This window comes from Procambarus clarkii, chromosome 5, assembly GCF_040958095.1.
Source record: "Procambarus clarkii isolate CNS0578487 chromosome 5, FALCON_Pclarkii_2.0, whole genome shotgun sequence".
NCBI classification, from domain to species: domain Eukaryota; kingdom Metazoa; phylum Arthropoda; class Malacostraca; order Decapoda; family Cambaridae; genus Procambarus; species Procambarus clarkii.
Window position 1 is genome coordinate 870,788 of NC_091154.1, and position 19,015 is coordinate 889,802.

Sequence of the window (19,015 nt, forward strand, 5' to 3'; positions counted from 1 at the left end):
GCAATTCTTCGCGGGGGATGATGTACAACACAATTATGAGTTTTACCGCTTACTTGAAAATACTGAACAGTTTGGACGATGTTGATCCGGACAACTTCTTCAGAAGGTCAAATGTAACACAAACAAGTAACAACAGTGACAAGCTCAACAAGCCACAATGTAACACAAACAAGGAACAACAGTGACAAGCTCAACAAGCCACAATGTAACACAAACAAGGAACAACAGTGACAAGCTCAACAAGCCACAATGTAACACAAACAAGGAACAACAGTGACAAGCTCAACAAGCCACAATGTAACACAAACAAGGAACAACAGTGACAAGCTCAACAAGCAACAATGTAACACAAACAAGGAACAACAGTGACAAGCTCAACAAGCCACAATGTAACACAAACAAGGAACAACAGTGACAAGCTCAACAAGCCACAATGTAACACAAACAAGGAACAACAGTGACAAGCTCAACAAGCCACAATGTATTACTGAGAACCGCCTACCCGCCCAAGCCTTAAATGCCAAGACATTAACTTTTGCAGTTCAAAATCCAGTTGGAAAACAATAGGTGACGTTTGACAAGTCGTCGGGTTCCTGTCCCCGTCGAAGTGAGTGCGTGTCCCTCAGGTAAATTCGGGTAAATAAATGAATATTTTAAGGGAAATAACTTGGCTAGGTTTGGAAACAGGGCCGTTGATTTGTGGAACAAGTTACCGGGTATTGATGGATTGTTTCAAGCGTAGGTTAGACATATATATGAATTAGTTTAAGTATAAATATATGAATTAGTTTAAGTATAAATATAAATATAACTGCCTCGCATTGACCAAATTATATAGGCCTGCATTTTCCCGTAGTCTTATATTATGTTCTTATTGAGGCAAGAGCAACACTATTTTGTTTTGCACTTAAACTTGTTAGTTCAAACAATTATATATAACATAATTTATCCTATCATTATAATGCCAGCTTATCCACCGTTTGAAAATTGTAGATCCTTCATTTTTTTTTTTTTTTTTTTTTTTTTTTTTTTTTTTTTTTTGAGACATATACAAGAGTTGTTACATTCTTGTACAGCCACTAGTACGCGTAGCGTTTCGGGCAGGTCCTTAATCCTATGGTCCCTGGAATACGATCCCCGCCGCGAAGAATCGTTGTTACAACCAAGTACACATTTTACTGTTGAGTTAAACAGAGGCTACAGTTAAGGAATTGCGCCCGGTAAATCCTCCCCGGCCAGGATACGAACCCATGACATAGCGCTCGCGGAACGCCAGGCGAGTGTCTTACCACAACACCACGGAGACTGAAATGATTAACGTTGATTGTTCGAAATACAGGTTTAAAGCTTGCTATACATATTCTATGTATAAAAAATAAATAAATAAATGTTTATTTAGGTATGGTACATACATACAAGAGATTTTTTTACAAAGATTGGTGGACTTATAGATAGAGCTAGTACATACAATGCCTAAAGCCACTATTACGCAAAGCGTTTCGGGCATGAAAAACTTAAATGACAAGCTTAGTACTAATTGAGCATAAAGAGTAGAATGAAAACAAGAAATGAAAACATAGATGAAAATGCAGCACAAATACAATTATGTCGACAAACAGCGCTCTTTAAAGAAAAAAAAAAACAGACATTGGTTGAGAATAGAGGGGTAAGGTAGGTTGCAGGGAATTTATTAGGTATAGCTTCGTTTTTATCTTAAACTATGTATGTATACATATAGACAACCATTGTGCATATATTGACGTAAAAGGCAATTATAAAGTAGAAATCGGTACTCTTGAATTTGGACAAACAGAAAAAGTTATTTTTACTGAGGCTGCAAAAGAAAACTTATCCTAACCTAACCTTCCTATGCCTAATATAGGCCATCTGAGGCCTAATACAGTACACACACATATATATATATATATATATATATATATATATATATATATATTAGTGACGGTAAAGCGTTGGTGTTCGGCTGTTTCAAAAGCTGGGGGCAGGGCCTCGTCACATCACAAAAAAAAAAAAAAAAAAAATGTTTGTCCTTTCGTCTGTGGTAAGGTAATGGGAAGACACACAAAACACAAGTATATAAACAATGAAATTTTAATTACTCTAGAAAACAAGACATGAATAAAGACAATCTCATAAAAATGCAGGACAAATCAATAAACAAAATAACATGAATAATCACTGGCAAATGAAAAGTAACGCTAAGACAAGTAAGTTACAGTGATAGCAAAATAAAATAATATGGGTGCTGGAATACTGGCTCCAAGCTGCCACCTCCCTTAGTACAGGAAAGCCAAGGCTTAGTCTACTAGCGAGAGATGTCAACTGCATGGAGCACAAAGATATTCTGACGAGACTGGCGCGCTGCAGCCTAGACGTCGACTTGTGGTGGTGGCGGAGTGCAGGTGCGACGAGACACCAGCCAATCAGCAACAGGCAGGCAGAGGATGAGCAGTTTGCTGGTTACGGGCTGTGGCCAGGTGTTGGGGTGTGCAGGGTACGATTTGCTCTCTGGGCAAAACGTTTGGCGATACTGGTGGACGTATCTTCTATATAGTATCTTGTACTTTGACGTAATGATGTAGGGAAGAACAGGCTCAATCTCTCTTGAAAGAGATTATCGTCACAACATATAAATGCTATTCTAGGCCTATGAATATATAAGTTGGGTTTTCCGGACTATAAAGTGAATATAGTCCCAAAATCACCCACACACCAGAAGATGATGAGACGACGACGTTTCGCTCCATCCGAAATTATTAATTTGATTGTCAAAAAAAAAGATTACCAAAATCTATTACCTAATTGTCCATTACATTAATACATTTACCACGGAGCACAGTGTTAGAAAAACTTACTAAGTAAACAAGGGGTTGATGGGTTGTTATAGACTGATCCATTGGTATCAGAGGAAAAAAGTAGAATTTTAGGAGTAGAAACGTAAATAAAAAGTTTAGGGAGAAGCATATTTATAAATACTGTAAAAATATACGGGAGAGAAAGTGAGGAACTACGTTGTCATAATAATGGCCGAGGCCGCGCATGCGCTCAACGCTTCCCGCCAAAACCCAGTGGCATGCGGTCCCTCTTGCCGCTTATAAGCGACCCAAACACCCGCCCCCCCGCCCACAACTGTTTACCATAGAGGGCGCGCGGAGCACTCAAGCGGGTTACACACGCTTATATAGTGTCAGATCTTATTGCTATAAAGGATCAGATTAGATATTGAGTACTAGCGACTGTCACTTATTGTTGGCTACGTAACGCCGCGGCGCGTGTTGAGGAGCTTATAGTCCATAGTGGGGAGAGGCGGCGACACCGGGCAGTGAGAGAGATTACCGACGCGCTCACCACCCGCCACGCCACCCTAATTTTCCCCCCAGGAGCCACCCTACTTACAAGGCTGTTTGAGGAGGGCCGCGCGCCACCGCCGAACATGAGTTACGGCCGGGGACCCCCAGACATCAAGGGGATGACGTCCCTGAAGGTGGACAATCTGACCTACAGGACCACGCCGGAGGACCTGCGTCGCTCCTTCGAGAAGTATGGCGAGATCGGCGACGTCTACATCCCCAGGGACAGGTTCTCCCGTGAGAGCCGCGGCTTCGCCTTCGTCAGGTAGGTCGTCGGGGCCACTATAGGGGGGAGAGGAGGGTTATGGCTGGGTCCCGGGCGGGTAATGGCGGCCTGGCCCCCAGGGGCGGTGTTGTGGGCCCCAGGGGCGGTGTTGTGGGCCCCAGGGGCGGTGTTGTGGGCCCCAGGGGCGGTGTTGTGGCCCCCAGGGGCGGTGTTGTGGGCCCCAGGGGCGGTGTTGTGGGCCCCAGGGGCGGTGTTGTGGGCCCCAGGGGCGGTGTTGTGGCCCCAGGGGCGGTGTTGTGGGCCCCAGGGGCGGTGTTGTGGGCCCCAGGGGCGGTGTTGTGGGCCCCAGGGGCGGTGTTGTGGGCCCCAGGGGCGGTGTTGTGGGCCCCAGGGGCGGTGTTGTGGGCCCCAGGGGCGGTGTTGTGGGCCCCAGGGGCGGTGTTGTGGGCCCCAGGGGCGGTGTTGTGGGCCCCAGGGGCGGTGTTGTGGGCCCCCAGGGGCGGTGTTGTGGCCCCCAGGGGCGGTGTTGTGGCCCCCAGGGGCGGTGTTGTGGGGCCCCAGGGGCGGTGTTGTGGCCCCCAGGGGCGGTGTTGTGGCCCCCAGGGGCGGTGTTGTGGCCCCCAGGGGCGGTGTTGTGGGGCCCCAGGGGTGGTGTTGTGGGCCCCAGGGGCAGTGTTGTGGCCCCCAGGGGCGGTGTTGTGGCCCCCAGGGGCGGTGTTGTGGCCCCCAGGGGCGGTGTTGTGGCCCCCAGGGGCGGTGTTGTGGGGCCCCAGGGGCGGTGTTGTGGCCCCCAGGGGCGGTGTTGTGGGCCCCAGGGGCAGTGTTGTGGCCCCCAGGGGCGGTGTTGTGGCCCCCAGGGGCGGTGTTGTGGGGCCCCAGGGGTGGTGTTGTGGGCCCCAGGGGTGGTGGTGTGGGCCCCAGGGGCGGTGTTGTGGCCCCCAAGGGCGGTGTTGTGGGCCCCAGGGGCAGTGTTGTGGGCCCCAGGGGCGGTGTTGTGGGGCCCCAGGGGCGGTGTTGTCGCCCCCAGGGGCGGTGTTGTGGCCCCCAGGGGCGGTGTTGTGGGGCCCCAGGGGCGGTGGTGTGGCCCCCATTGGACAGTACTAACTCCAACTATTCATATTATCCTGCAGTACCTCTAGATGCATCCTAGTCTGTAAGGTCTTCACCAAAATATAGCCGTGTAAGTAGACATTAGGGTCAGTGATAGCTAAAATCTTAGCATTTGAGAGTTCCAGTATCAAACTCTTACCGGACGTAACTCCAGTACTGAGGGGCCCCAGGGGACAGTACTGTGGGGGGGCCAGGGGACTACTGTGGGGGGGCCCCAGGGGACAGTATTGTGGAGGGGCCCCAGGGGACAGTATTGTGGAGGCGGTCGCCTAGGGGCTATGGCTGACCAACCACGTGGTAATCGACATACAACAGAATGTGTAGAAAATGGGGGAAACAGCGGCTCACCATGGGCTGAAGTCTTCTCCCAGGGTTGCTGAAGCAATACGACGGCTTCTAGGGGCGAGGATGGGCGAGGTCCAAGGATAGCTGGCCAATATGGGGTACTGGATAACCACAGTCCAGGGGGCGGTGCTTACAGGTCCGTTCTCGGTCAGGTGCGGTTCTCGTCTGCCCTCCTTCTCGCCTCCAGGCATGCGCGCGGGTGATGCGTGTTACCTATCGTACGTTACGGCTCGTGACCCTACAACAGCCAACTTTAAAACAGGTCTAGGGTTACTAAAACTGCTGTTCACAAGAGCGGGTCACCAGTATAACCCTTAATAAGTAATGAGCACTTTGTTAAAACTTTCCTTTAGGACTGAAAGAATACATATAAAACTTATATATATAAATATATTACATGAATCTCAATAGCAAACAGATGATTAATTTATCACAAATATATCAAATTAACATATTACTGTCTCCTGGAAATTAATATATTATTATTATATGTACGGTTATGACAGAACAATAATGTAAAAACTTAACTCCACAAGATGTTAACTCTCTGGTTCTGGATCAGCTACTGACTTACATATACGCGGGAGTCTAAATCATTGTCTTGCCCCGCGAAGAATTTGCCAAAGTTACAATATTTATTAATTCTACAGTAGAATTAGCAGTAAATAGGTACTGTACCTGGGTGTTAGTCAGCTGTCACGGGCTGCTTCCTGGGGGTGGAGGCCTGGTCGAGGACCGGGCCGCGGGGACACTAAAAAGCCCCGAAATCATCTCAAGATAACCTCAAGATACAATGGAGCAATACATTGTGACGAGTAATCTTAAACTAACGTAATGAATGGTCAATACATATTGGTATACAAAATTAAGGTAATATTTGCTTTACATAGTAATTAAAATACACATACAAAGGGGGAATGATGGCATGCTCATCCAGCAATGAACTATCCCACGACAATTTGCCAGATACAGTTCACACAATTTTTATTCACCTATGTTACCCACATATGATCACATATAAATCATTAGTTCCCATGGGAAACTGAATACACAAAGAAATAAAACAATCATTCCCACGATACGTTGGGCCTAACGCCAACAATGTAACATGAAATTATTTTACATAGAACATATAAGTATATCAATATAACATATAAGTATATCAATATACATACTTGTAATTTACACACAATTATAAAGGTACATATTAATTTATTTAATTACATATCTTATAGAGGTACGTAACAAGAGAGGTGACTGGAATGACTCGCCTAGCACTAGAATGTCACCCAAGAAAGCTAGCACTGTTTCCCAATTTAGCTCTCATAATACCAGATTCATGACTGGCATAGGTAGCTGGGGCATTACAAAGACCAAAAGCCATTTTTTTTAATTCAAACAACCCATACTTGGTGATAAATGCTGTCTTTTTCCGGTCTTTATCTGCTATATTGATCAGTTAATATGCAGAATCGGCATCTAATTTACTACTTTTCTATCCTGCTAATGTGTCCGGACATTCATCAACTAGGGGAAGTGGGTACACATCCTTTATGGTACTGAAGTTCAGTTCTCTGCAATCTACACACCACCGAACCGAGGTATCCCTTTTCCTAGCTAAAACTGGTGCCGATGCCCACTCAGACTGACAGTTGGATAATACCTGCATCAGGCATGCGTTGAAGGTGTCCTTTTTCTTCCTGTGCAAAACATGCGGGTGTCTGCCGTATTTTCTGTTTCACAGGCCTGGCATTGCCTGTGTTGATGTGATTAAGATATTTCATTAAAAGATCTCGGATCAAATTCACTCGCAGCAAAGACGTCTTCATAAGTCAATAACAGGTGGGTCAATTGTCTCGCATGTTCTGCTGTCAGTGTTTCTTCTATGTCCTGTAGCATGCTCACCATATGAGCGGGTAGGTCGCTGTGGGATTCCTTTGGTACCTTATTAACTACCGACCTTACCGCCACCGCTGGACCAGATCCAGGTAAAACTTCCCAGGCCGCTGAAGTCCGTTGAGCTGAAGTCTTCTGGGGCGGGCTGAAGCACTATAGTTCTCATATTTATTTTAATTACGCATGCATTGTTTCTTCAAAGAAGAAAAAATTCCTTGACGATTTACTTGAGAAAGACGTGTCCTATTTGCAGGTACTATGATCGGCGAGATGCTGAAGATGCCATGGAAGCCATGGATGGCCGGCGGCTAGATGGACGAGAGCTGAGAGTACAGATGGCTCGGTATGGACGGCCAGAGACCCCGCCACACCGAAGACGTCGCCGACGGTACTAAAATAATTTATTTGTGTGAATGAGGGAAGGGAATTGAGGGGAAAGCACTCTAGGATGGTTGGTGATTGAACACTGACCTGCATGAAGCGAGTCTTCGCTCTACTGTCCAGCTCAAGTGGTTTAAGTGGACAGGTCTTGTATTGGATATGAGTGAGAGTCAAACTTGAGTGCCAGAGTTGTGTATTGCAGCTATTCTGAATATGACTAATGGGGTTGGTAGGTAGTTGAGTGAATATTGCAATGCATGTAGTATGTATGGTAAGTCTTATGTTTTTCTATTGGTAATTTCCTTATTGATATGTTTCCTCCCTAAAATTCCCTTTATTTAAAGGTTGACCAAATTTAAAGGGTTGGCTTTTTTGTTTGGGGATTGTATCATCTTGTGGTTAATGGAAATTGATAACAGCAATAGAGGGGGGGGGGCTCATTTTTCACTTGCACATCTTGCATTCCTGGCCTGCCAAATATTTATCAGGGGTCTGTCTTGTGGGCTTTTATGCACTGAGTTTTTTCACCCTTAGTGTGTATTATGAGTCTGGAGCTGCATTTAGTTCTAATAAAGGATCTATTTTGATCTTGTAAATTTGTTTGGTATGATTTACGTTGTTGGTTTATGCTGTCAACCAGTATAATCTATTGAAGGTAAGAATACAATAAAACGTGGGTTTGTGAAACTCTATAATCAGGTGACGGGAAGCCTGTCGAGTGTATTAAGGTGACAACTCTGCCAACTACTTCATTAGGATATACACCCCACAACAGTTGCTCAACTCTGAGGGGTACATACTTACTGTTAGGTCAAGAAACACATCAGACGAAGGGAAACTTTGCCCAAGTGCTTTGGCTGTGTTCTAGATGTCAAGAAGTCGGGGCTCCTCGTAAAACACACCACTGAGGCAGTCTTTAAGGTAGGCCACGAGCCAAGTACCAGAAATACACACGTGACGGGTTTAGTGATCGATGTCCAATAATGTTAAAGTAAAACAAGGTTACATGATTGTAACATACAAGATACTGAGGAGAATAGACAAAAGTAGAAAGTATATCTTCCAGGTGAGTAACGACAACAGTAAGTGGAAGTTGGAGATGCTGGTAAGCTAGAGAAATTGATTAGAAAAACTGAAATTCATCCTAAAATGATTGTCGCCTATTGGCCAAACATAACAAACTGGACCCCATGTATCCCCTAAAATGTTTTGTTTACTATTGGAACACTGCAGTTGGCATGTCAGCAAATGGAACAGTAACTTTACAGCCTAATCGAACCTGTCGTAGGTGTACATTAGCAACCCTTAGGGTTAATATGTCATTTTAACCCTAATTTAGTACATTTGCCATCCTGGGGCCCATTGCTATTCATTCACATATATTCATCACTGTCGTGCATAATCTATTGTGATTACACTTGTTTTTTTGCTTCTGTTCTCTAGAGAATTGATCTGTGTACATTTTGACACCAGATTTATAGGTATTACCCATCAAATAACTTGAAAACGAATGATGGTAAAACAATGTTTAAAAATTGGTAACATTGCTGAATGGCCTGTAAGAGTGGTCACAGACCCCAGAACATTTACAGTTGCGAATGGGCAGAGGTTGGAGCACCAAAGTATTAAAAAGTGAGGCTCAAACTTGGATCCCCCTCTTTCCTGACTCCTGCCTTAAGCTTATATGTTGAAACTGGCATCTCTATAGGAGTGCCGTGATCACTACTGTCTTCGCCATCTTGTGTGGTCCCTATAACACCCTCACTCTCACTTATGTCGTTCTTTGACCTTTACCCCTCCTGTGGTCCCTGTTCCTTTTCACCACATACCTCTTTTTTGTACGGTTCTTTCGGTTTGTATTACTTTCCTAAGTTTTGTCTAACCTTGATCCACATGACTAAAGCTTTTACCCTTTCTACAGTTTTGAAACACCTTTTCCTTGCACAATTTTTCACTCCCTTCATTTCTGTCTTCAGATGGGGTTCAAGTCTGCTGACAGCGTAGGCTATTCTGTTGTTTTTCCTGACCACACCCGTGTTGTCTGCTTCCAGCGACTAGCATCTTCACATCAGAACTTTATGCTATTTTGTATGCTCTTCGTCAATTGCTTTCTCGCTGTCAGTCTTCCTTTGTTGTTATAGTTGACTCGCAGTGCAATCATGGCCCTGAAGTCCTCTAATCCAGCCCATCTTGTGGTAGTTGAAATTCAACATTGGCTGTTTATCTCCAGCAGGTTTAAGACTGGAGTTATGCTGGGTTCCCAGTCATCTTGGTGTCCATAAATGAGTGTGCGGTTGCTGCCACTATGGAGACTATACGCACTTGTCCCATCTTTTGTTAAGGTGTTACTTATTTTGACTTCTACCCAGTTATTCATTCCTCAATCCTTGCCCTTGGTCTACTGTTACTGGCAACAAACTGCGCTCTTAAGGGTAGCGTGTCCCCGTGGTCTTCCTCCTACCAACATAACCGGCGGTGGGAAATTGCTCTAGCGAGGTTAAACATTGGCTGTACATGTTTAACTCAAGGGCAGTTAATGGAGCGCCACCCTGCTCCTTATTGTCCAAACTACATTGTGTGTCTTACGGTTATGCATATCCTTGTTGAATGTCCTGACTTCCAGGACAGGCGTGTCTTGCTTCCCGACCGTCCCTCGAGGTCATTTGTCCCTCGATAGAATCGTTGGTGAATCGGCTACATTTGATATCTTCCTATGTGCTTTTGTTCTCATTTTGGCATCCTTGGTGATATTTAGCTCCTTTTGAATAAGCATATTTGGTGGTGCTGGATAGCACTGCATAGCTTGGAACTTTCTTCTAATACTTACTTACTTTTAGAGATCAATAAGTAGTTATTTACAGTCTCCGTGGTGTAGTGGTAAGACACTCGCCTGGCGTTCCGCGAGCGCTATGTCATGGGTTCGTATCCTGGCCGGGGAGGATTTACTGGGCGCAATTCCTTAACTGTAGCCTCTGTTTAACGCAACAGTAAAATGTGTACTTGGATGAAAAAACGATTCTTCGCGGCGGGGATCGTATTCCAGGGACCATAGGATTAAGGACTTGCCCGAAACGCTACGCGTACTAGTGGCTGTACAAGAATGTAACAACTCTTGTATATATCTCAAAAAAAAAAAAAAAAAAAAAAAAAAAAAAAATTCCCCCATAATTGCAACGAGGCACAGCTGAATAGTGACAACAGTACTCTGTGGAAGATATTTTCTTGCTCATTTTTTTTATGCTGCTTTCCCTTTTTATTTAATCATCTTTCATGTATTTCTCTTCCTTCTATTCCATATTGTCTCTTCTTGCTGTGGTTTCATCTTGTCACTTGACTTTTTCCTCCTTGCACAGTTTGATTAGTTTTAGGTTTGATTTGTAAATACTTGACTTGAACCTCGATGTCTTACAATGTTTCATGCAACACTTGTCAAAACTCTAGGAAATGCCAAACCACATGGACGTGGTTGTGGGGGTTTGTAGTCAGGTAGCGTGGAGCAAGACAATGTAAACCTTGATTGGTAACTTAGTTTTTCATTTAGAGATAGTAACTAGCTGGTTTATGTATTTAATAATCAATTCAAACACACATGCGTAATGTTAATAAAGTTAATTCTTCTCCAAGAATTGTGATTAGGCTTAAATCTAATCATGCATTTATGCTTTGATAGCATATGCCAATTGTAAAACAAAGTCAGGTTGTGAATGGATTAAGAATATCAGTTTTTGTGATTGCTCGGGTGCTAAAGCGACTTGTGTTTCCTTTGGGGGATGAAAGAGTACACGCAAGTTTGTGATATTGATAGTGGCAAGTTTGTGGGTTCCAGTAACCAAAACTAGTTTAGTTTGAGGGTGTTTGCCATTTGAGTTGTCACCCTGCTGTCAGTAACCTTATTGTTTATGGTTATATAGCGTGTGTGTGTGTTTAGTAACAGTAGCTTTTTGTATTAGTATGTGTGTTTTTGCTCACATTAGTCATGGCCTTTTACTAAGACTTAATTTTTACCCTGAAATTCCTACATTCAGGGACAATTCCAGGTCGCGGTCCAGGTCTCGTTCTCGGTCGCGATCTCGCAGGAGGAGGAGGTCATCGCGGTCCAGGTCCAGATCTCGCTCTCGTTCCCGTAGGCGCCACTCTAGGTCAAGGTGAGGGGGTTGGCATCAGTTGTTTGAAGTTTTTAGTTCCACGAATATTTTGCTGCTCTGTAGAAGTAGGGTTGGTGGTGGTGTGCATCAATATACCCACAATATGGAATATTTGATATGTTTGGGGGTGAAGTGGCTCTTATTTAGAGAATTCGTGTGCCTACAGGCCTGAAATTATAAAGTCTTGGGTAGGGTGGTGTGGGAGAGGTCCTTATTGTTTGGGTATTGGACTGCATATATAGTCTTGCATTTTTTTTTTTTTTTTTTTTTTTTTGTAACTAGTTTATGTATTATTTTCTACCTCCCTTGAGGTAGAAAAGGGAGGGCATGGACTAATAACTGAACCAAATGGAGGGAGGGCAGGTTACCTTGCGATGATTTCAGGGCTCAGCGTCCCCATGGCCCAGTCCTCGACCCAGCGGCCCGGCATGGATTAATAACTGAACCCAATGAGTGTAGACCCCAACTGGACTATCTTAGTTGTCCTAAGGAAAAGCCACCAAAAGACATTTGGCCCATATGCGACAGCTCCTAGTTAATCCACCCAAACTCGTTCATATATTTATATATCGTGTATACGCCGTACAAACTGAAAAGTACAGTATGCATTCCTTGATGCCCAAAGATCAAATGGATCCAGATGCCACATTTGCAGTCTCTGCCCTAAAGAACTTTTTGTAATATAGTCTTTGTCACAAGACTGGTTAAAGATACTCAGTTCAGACCCATAATGTTAACTAAATGGTGTGAGGCACGTGTTCTTGAAGATCATTACACACAGCAAACTTTCCTTATTTTGGACGAATATAGTTTCCAACACCTTCGACAATCTTAATTTTTCTCTATAACATGAATATTATTTTTTCTAACTTGGGGCCACTTTACAGCTAAAAGTACATCATGGTACAGGGATATTCATCATGACGTGCAGAAAGATATAATGACGTGTTCTGCAGAAAGTGCAGAATCAGAGTTGCCGTAACTCGTGAATGTAATCCAAACAGTTCCTAAAATAAGCGTATAGTGAGGTGTGGGCACATTATTTCGGTGTGGTGCAGAGTAACACTTGTGTTGGTCTTCCAGTGGGCCCACACAAAAACAATTGTTTAATGGAGACAAGTTCCACCTCCTATGTTATAGAAAAACAAACTATCAGTGGAAAACAAAATGCAGTCAAATCACACGTGTGATAGAAAAAACAATACAACAGATTTAGGAGTAATCACATCAGGTAATACGTTTAAAGAACAGTCGCTGTCATAACTCCAAGAGCAATAACGCGTTGGAAAACAAGAAATTTTCAAACAAGAGAGGGTGCTTTTTAAGACAAAGTGCTCTGGTAGAATATTATTGCACGCAGCCCTATTCAGTGCTGAAGACTGCTCGGAGATCTTTTTCTGTCCAAATTCATTCAATGAAATATCTGAATTATTGATAGTTTTAAAATTTCTGAACCTGTTTTCTAAAAAGCACCTGGAAGACTGGTAAATGATTTAAACTTGGAAAATATTACTGGGATTGGTTCCAAATCTGTACAAGAAAGTAACTCGTGAGACCAGGAGTTATGGCAGGAAATGCAAAATAGCCCCTTTTGAAAAGCAGAGGTTCATTAGTCAAGTTAATGGACAATTCTATAAACATAAAGGGCCCAAGATTTTTCAATACTAAACATTAGAGGCATAACTAGCGAACCTCTGTGTTCTTAAGGAGAACTTGATAAACCCCTCCAAAGGATTCCTGATCACCCATTTCACCTAGTTGTGCTTGCGGAGATTGAGCTTTAGCTCTTTGGTCTGGCCTAGAGCAAACTAGGCTGTGTTCACACGTCAGATTGCGAGCAGTGGTGTCTTAACAGTTACGTTGCCAAGAAAAGCACCCAGGAGGCCTGGTTAAAGACTGGCGCCGTCTAGACAACAGGTGGGTATAGACGCAAAACTGCTCTGTTTTACTTATATTGGTATCAAGATTGCACAAGGCTGACTTTTTATCGAAAGTTGTGTTTAGTAAGGCCCTCCTACTGCTTTAGAATATAAAGTATGTATATTTTCATAACTTTTATAAAGTCCCAAATGCCTTGCACATTTTTGGCCAGTTTAAATTCCTGGGCAGGGCAAAATATAGGGATGCTGATCCTTAACTATTCACTCAGCCGTATTGGTGGACCTGGTTGTAAACCAGGCAATGTATGTTCCAGGGAAAGGTAATTGTGGAAGGCTCAAGTTGAACTGTGAGAAGGGAATGATATAAGCAGAACTGTGAGAAGGGAATGATATAAGCATATGCTAACAAGTCAATGTCAACTCTGTTCCCTCCTGTCAATCTTTTTTCTCCATTATTGTATTTAAATAATTTTAATGTTGGTTGCGGAAGTCTCCAAATCCATCATAGATTTGTTCCTAAATTGTTTTTGTTTTCCTAATGTTGTAGTGTTAATCATTAATTTATATTGTATGGCTAAGTAGTGTCAGCTTTGGTAATATGCGTACAAGACAGTTTATACACAAGTAATGTAATATGTGCAGCTACAACACATCTTGGCAATATGCTGCCATCACAACATTACACGCCACTACTTATTGTGACTACCGCTTCACCGTCCCTACTGTGTCATCAGCTATCACCACATTCTTCCCTATCATCTTTTCTACATACCACCACCTATTTGCTGTACTATGTGACGTGCTTGGTATATGCTGTAAATTCACCACATCTAGTTTGTGTTTTGACTCACGAGTGATTATATTTACCCAGGTCTGGAAGTCGGTCCCGCTCACGATCACATTCAAGGTCACGCTCTGGAAGCAAGAGTCGCTCCCGCACACCCGACGAACGTCAATCAAAATCTCCGGAGAAGCAGGACAAGGAAAACGGAATGGATGAGGCAGCGGCAATTGAAGAGGAACAGCAAATGGACCGCTCTCACTCGCGTTCAAAGTCCCGCTCACGATCTCGTTCAAGGTCAAAGTCGAGATCCAGGTCGAAGTCGCGCAGCAAGTCCAGGTCCAGGTCACGCTCAAGGTAACGAACATTATAATTTTGCAATTTTACACAACTAATGCAGAAGTTTAGAGGAAGGCTCTAAAAATCTTAACACGTTCTAAGGAGCAGAGGAAGAAATTTTCCAGTTTAAATTGTAATCGAGTACTGTACACTATCATTTAATGGAAACTGTTCAAAAGGCATAGCTGTCTATGGTGTAGCAATAAGCATCCTCATAGTTTCCTGTAGTATAGTGGTTATGGCCAACACACTGAAGGGGCCCGAGGGTGATCTTGGGATAAAAAGGTGGCATTTAGGAGTGTGGTCACACGCCATGCTGCATATGGACGCCAATTTTCAGAACCAATTTGGTGCAGCCTCAACACCTTTCAAGTCAACGTGGCCTTGGATCACGAGTTCAATCTTTTTCCAAGATCACTTGATAATGCCATGTTCCAGGAAAGTGCATTTATGATTCAGTATCGAAATATTTGAGTTTATAGAAAGATTCTCTGGCAACGTTTGTTGAAAATTTAATGGGCCTTGAAAGTTCTTTTTCCTTCCTTATGTTAAAGGGTTTAGGGCATCTGCTGTTTAATGTAATGGTTTACTTTTTAATAGTTCAAATAAATATTTTGCATAATAACGCCACATGTTCCAAAGTTTGTTTCCCCATCTTCTGATGTGTGGTTTGGCCATAAGAATGATTATTTTATTAACTAATATTGGCCGTGTACAATTTTGATAATTGTAAATATTTATGAAAGTTTACATTTCTATAAAGAAACTTGTTACCTTGGATCACCCAGATTAACCAAAATGTCATTACGTAGTCCAGCTCCTTGTGCTCTTATCTCCCAGAAGTATCCGCATTAAAAAAAAAGTGCTACACAATAATCATGCCTGCTCGAAGCTTTCACCTGTTTATTACCTTTCCTTAGTGATTTAAATGTTATGTATTGGTGGCTTCTGGGAGTTTGAAAGTAAATTAGTTTTACAGAATGTCGTTGGCAGTGGATAATGTAGTTTTGAAAAGCTGGAGGGGATAGTTGGGACTGTTACTTTAGAGGGATAAGTCCTTCTTGAGATGATTTCGGGGCTTAGCATCCCTGTGGCCCGATCTTCGACCAGGCCTCCTTCAACGGTGGCATTAAACCCAGTTAACACACGTACACCATATGTAATTTTGGTGCAAAAAATCCAGGAAACTTTTAAGATCTTGTGTAATAGTGTGTTACAAGGGGTAACTGAACCCCTGGGGCCAGATTCACAAAGTTACGGAAGTACTTACGAACGTGTACATCTTTCCTCAATCTTTGGTGGCTTCGGTTACGTTTATTAAACAGTTTACAAGCATGAAAACTTCCCAATCAACTGTTGTCAACTGTAACAGCCTCCTTGTGCTTCGGAGCTCATTAACTGTTTAATAATTGTAAACAAAGCTGCCAAAGATTGAAAAAAGATGTACAAGGTTTGTAAGTGCTTGCGTAACTGCTTTGTGAATCTGGCCCCTGGTAACTGCAGATTTTAATGAGACTGTTTGTTTATATAATTATCTATTTTCAGGTCCATGGAATGAGGACCTGTTGGGCAAAGCTGTGGCCAGGGTGGTCTAGCTGCTCACTGGAAACGATGATTCCTGTCAATTCCTGTCCAGATTTTTGCAGTACTGGCATGCTGGGCAGGTACTTGTTCATTTCCGTGCTTACTGTGTACTGGAACTCTGTCATCTAATTAGTTTATTTGTCAAGGCTGATGGTTAATGTCAAGTTATATAGTTATTATTTCTTAGTCTCACTATTCACTTGCCTAAGGTTAAGACCAACTTTAAGGGTTTAGTTTTCATTTGCGCACGTCCTACGGGCTTACGTTATGGAATGTTTATCTTCTCTCCAGTTGACAGGTGGTCACCTGCTTGGGGTCTTGCTCATTAGTTGTGTAACATTTTGCTAATGTTTTAAGATCACCCAAATTGTAGTTCAATATTCATGAGTGGTAGTTTTTTTTTATATTTGATTATTGCTATAAATATTTTTAAGGTTTCTGAAATACTTACACAATTGCAGATGCTATGGTAATAGTTAGAACCTTGCGTTTATTGTTACATTGTGTGTGGTTCCACCATGAGCCGAGTTAAGATGCAGTTTTGTTCAAATGAAGTTTAGGTTAAGCATAAGAATGTTTTAATATGTTGACACTTTGTATGAATAGCCTCATACGTTCACCAGGAATGTCTCTTGAAGCTCTTCTGAAATGATTTGTCAGATTACACTTAGCCATGTGCATTAACTTTGTATGCTTAGGAAATAAACTTGACATGAAGGTCACAGACAGGACTTTCCTATTCCACATGCCAAAGGCTGGTAAGAGTATGGGGGTATTGTGTATATTTATCCTTGTGGTAGCCATGTGCTGATGTGTATTTCTACGCGCACAGGGCGTGGCAGTTGTTGCTGTTGTGTTGCTGTGGAGTATGGCGGGTTGCTGTAGTGCGGTGTTATGGCGGGAGCCGAGGCAGAGAGCCAGTCAGGCATGCAGCCGACGGGGGGGGCCGCAAGGCGCAGTACTGGCTCGCAGGGCACCAGACCACTCCTCCTCCTATTCCTTCTCCTCCTTCCCCTATTCTCCTACTTATCCCAACACACATCTCGCCACCCTTGTGCTCCATTTCCCACCGCTTGCCACCGTCCCATCCTCAGCTTCCTCTTGCCTCGGTCACATGCACCATTACCTTACAGTATTCCAATTCCGTGTTGCCTTGGTCCCATTGCTAACGTCCTCTTCACCTTGGCCTATATCTCCACGGGGAGTATTAACAAAAAACACTCACAATCCAGTTAAACAAATTAGGGCTGTCCTTTTAAAGCCACCTTTGATGATGATAATTTTTGGTTATAAGATTATTGGACAAGTTGGCAAGGCGTGTAGTAACTAATATTATCCTTTTTTCCTGGTGACTCGTGTACACTGTGGTGCCCTGTGATGCTAAGGAGGCGACTGGCAGCTGCGTGCGGTCACCAGACAACGGTGACTTGCTGCAGCTGTGGCGACCCTTGCAACGCTGAGGGTGGAGGGTGGGAGGGAGGACGGGCGGGTGGGTGGAGTGGGGCGGGCAGCAGATGTATGGCTACGTGCAGGCTCCCACAGTATTCCAACACTGCAGACTTACTCTGCTGTAGCTTGGTCAGTTAGACCCCCCCTGATCTTGCCCCTCCCACTTTTTATTTGTTTTTTCATTTTACAGCTGTCCATTGAAGTCCCTTAGGTTTTTATCCATTAACCAGAGCTTTGTTTGTGCGCTTGTGTAGTACATTAATATCTGGCACTAGCAATTATGCACACCATTTTAGGGATCTATTTTTATGGTAGTTTATCTAATTTTGTAAGATTACTTTGACTAGGTCAGTATTGGTGTATTAGGTTGGTGTAGCCAAAGCTCACGGAGCAGAGGTTGGTGTACAGGAGCAATGGACACTTTAGCAAATACAAACTTGGCAAATTGGGTTACATGAAATATATGCCTGCAAAATTGAATTGGATGCACAATATACAAAAGCTTAAGGTAAAGAGTCATATCTAGCCACACTAAGGGTATTAGAAAATAGAAGCCTGGACGATTGTATATATTTATACTTATATATGTATATATATATATATATGTATATATAAATATAGAATATATATGAATAATATGGGGGATAGGGGAGGATTTTGGGCTTAATGAATTGTTTATTTTACAGAACAACGTCGATGTGCTCTTGTTTGGTCGTGACTTTCAGGTACTTACTTTCCTTGTTGGGATGATCTTGTGTTTGGTAGTAGTGACAAATTAAGACGTTGCATATGGCTCGTGTAATCTGTAGAACGTCCTTTTGAATCCTGTTGGCAAGTGACTGGCATCTTAGATTGGTAATCAATTTTGACGTTTACTGTGTTTTTATTCAGTTTGTGTGAGGTGAATGTGTTCAGGGATGGGATCAGACCCACATCTCTGGACTACCCAAAAGCACATGCACCAGATTTGAGATTGGCTCAGTAAGCTGCAAGGTATTTTGATACTAAAGTTATATGGGATCTTGCAATATGTGGTTGGATGGACGAAAAGTGGTTTGTACTTGTTGAGGTGGTTGTCTAATAAACTTGGACAACTGGTCAGGGTTTTCCGGAGCAAGTCGTATGAATTGGGAGACTGTGTGGGGGTGTGGAGGAAGTAGTGGAAGTTTCTCTGATGGTTGGTTGGATGCACCAGGTAAATGCATTTATGAAGTAGTGGCATGTTTATATAGCATTGTTCTTGCTGCTTGGGTCGACAATGTCAACACTCGGCCCTCCTCTGCCTACTTTGTGTTTCTAATGTACAGTATTTCCTCCATTTTTTAATACATTAATCAATTTTTCTCATCGTATTCATCTCTGGTTTTTCAGTGTATAATTGTTGAACCACAGGTACATAGACGTGTATGGGAGACCAGTGTAGTGGAGTATTTGGACACTGGTGTTGCTTCCATATGACTGATGAGTGTATAGGATTGTGTTGGGAATTCTGTACTGGAACCAAAGAGGGT

The 19,015-nt window shown here is 43.2% G+C and overlaps 1 protein-coding gene across 3 annotated transcripts; it reads left to right on the forward strand.

Annotated features, from left to right (window-relative positions):
* The first annotated feature begins 3,300 nt into the window (after positions 1–3,300).
* Positions 3,301–17,027, forward strand: SC35 (SR family splicing factor SC35). Of its 3 annotated transcripts, XR_006773602.2 has the most exons (6): positions 3,308–3,633; positions 7,199–7,333; positions 11,352–11,471; positions 14,223–14,489; positions 16,017–16,135; positions 16,888–17,027. XR_006773602.2 is itself a non-coding variant. In XM_045752607.2 (5 exons), exons 1-5 carry the CDS (start codon positions 3,452–3,454, stop codon positions 16,027–16,029), a joined length of 717 nt encoding a protein of 238 aa, XP_045608563.1. In that variant the 5' UTR covers positions 3,301–3,451; the 3' UTR covers positions 16,030–16,779. The 3 variants fall into 3 exon arrangements, 2 of the variants coding, with proteins under 2 accessions (XP_045608563.1, XP_045608572.1); XM_045752607.2 differs by lacking the exon at positions 16,888–17,027 and having other exon boundaries at positions 3,301–3,633; positions 16,017–16,779; XM_045752616.2 differs by lacking the exons at positions 11,352–11,471; positions 16,888–17,027 and having other exon boundaries at positions 16,017–16,779.
* Positions 17,028–19,015: the final 1,988 nt, after the last annotated feature.

Bases quoted from the DNA above. Each gene is read 5' to 3' on its own strand.
- SC35 (XM_045752607.2), top strand. From the start codon at position 3,452: ATGAGTTACGGCCGGGGACCCCCAGACATCAAGGGGATGACGTCCCTG. The intron at 7,334-11,351 runs GTACTAAAATAA...TCCTACATTCAG, and splicing joins CACCGAAGACGTCGCCGACG to GGACAATTCCAGGTCGCGGT. The intron at 11,472-14,222 runs GTGAGGGGGTTG...ATATTTACCCAG, and splicing joins AGGCGCCACTCTAGGTCAAG to GTCTGGAAGTCGGTCCCGCT.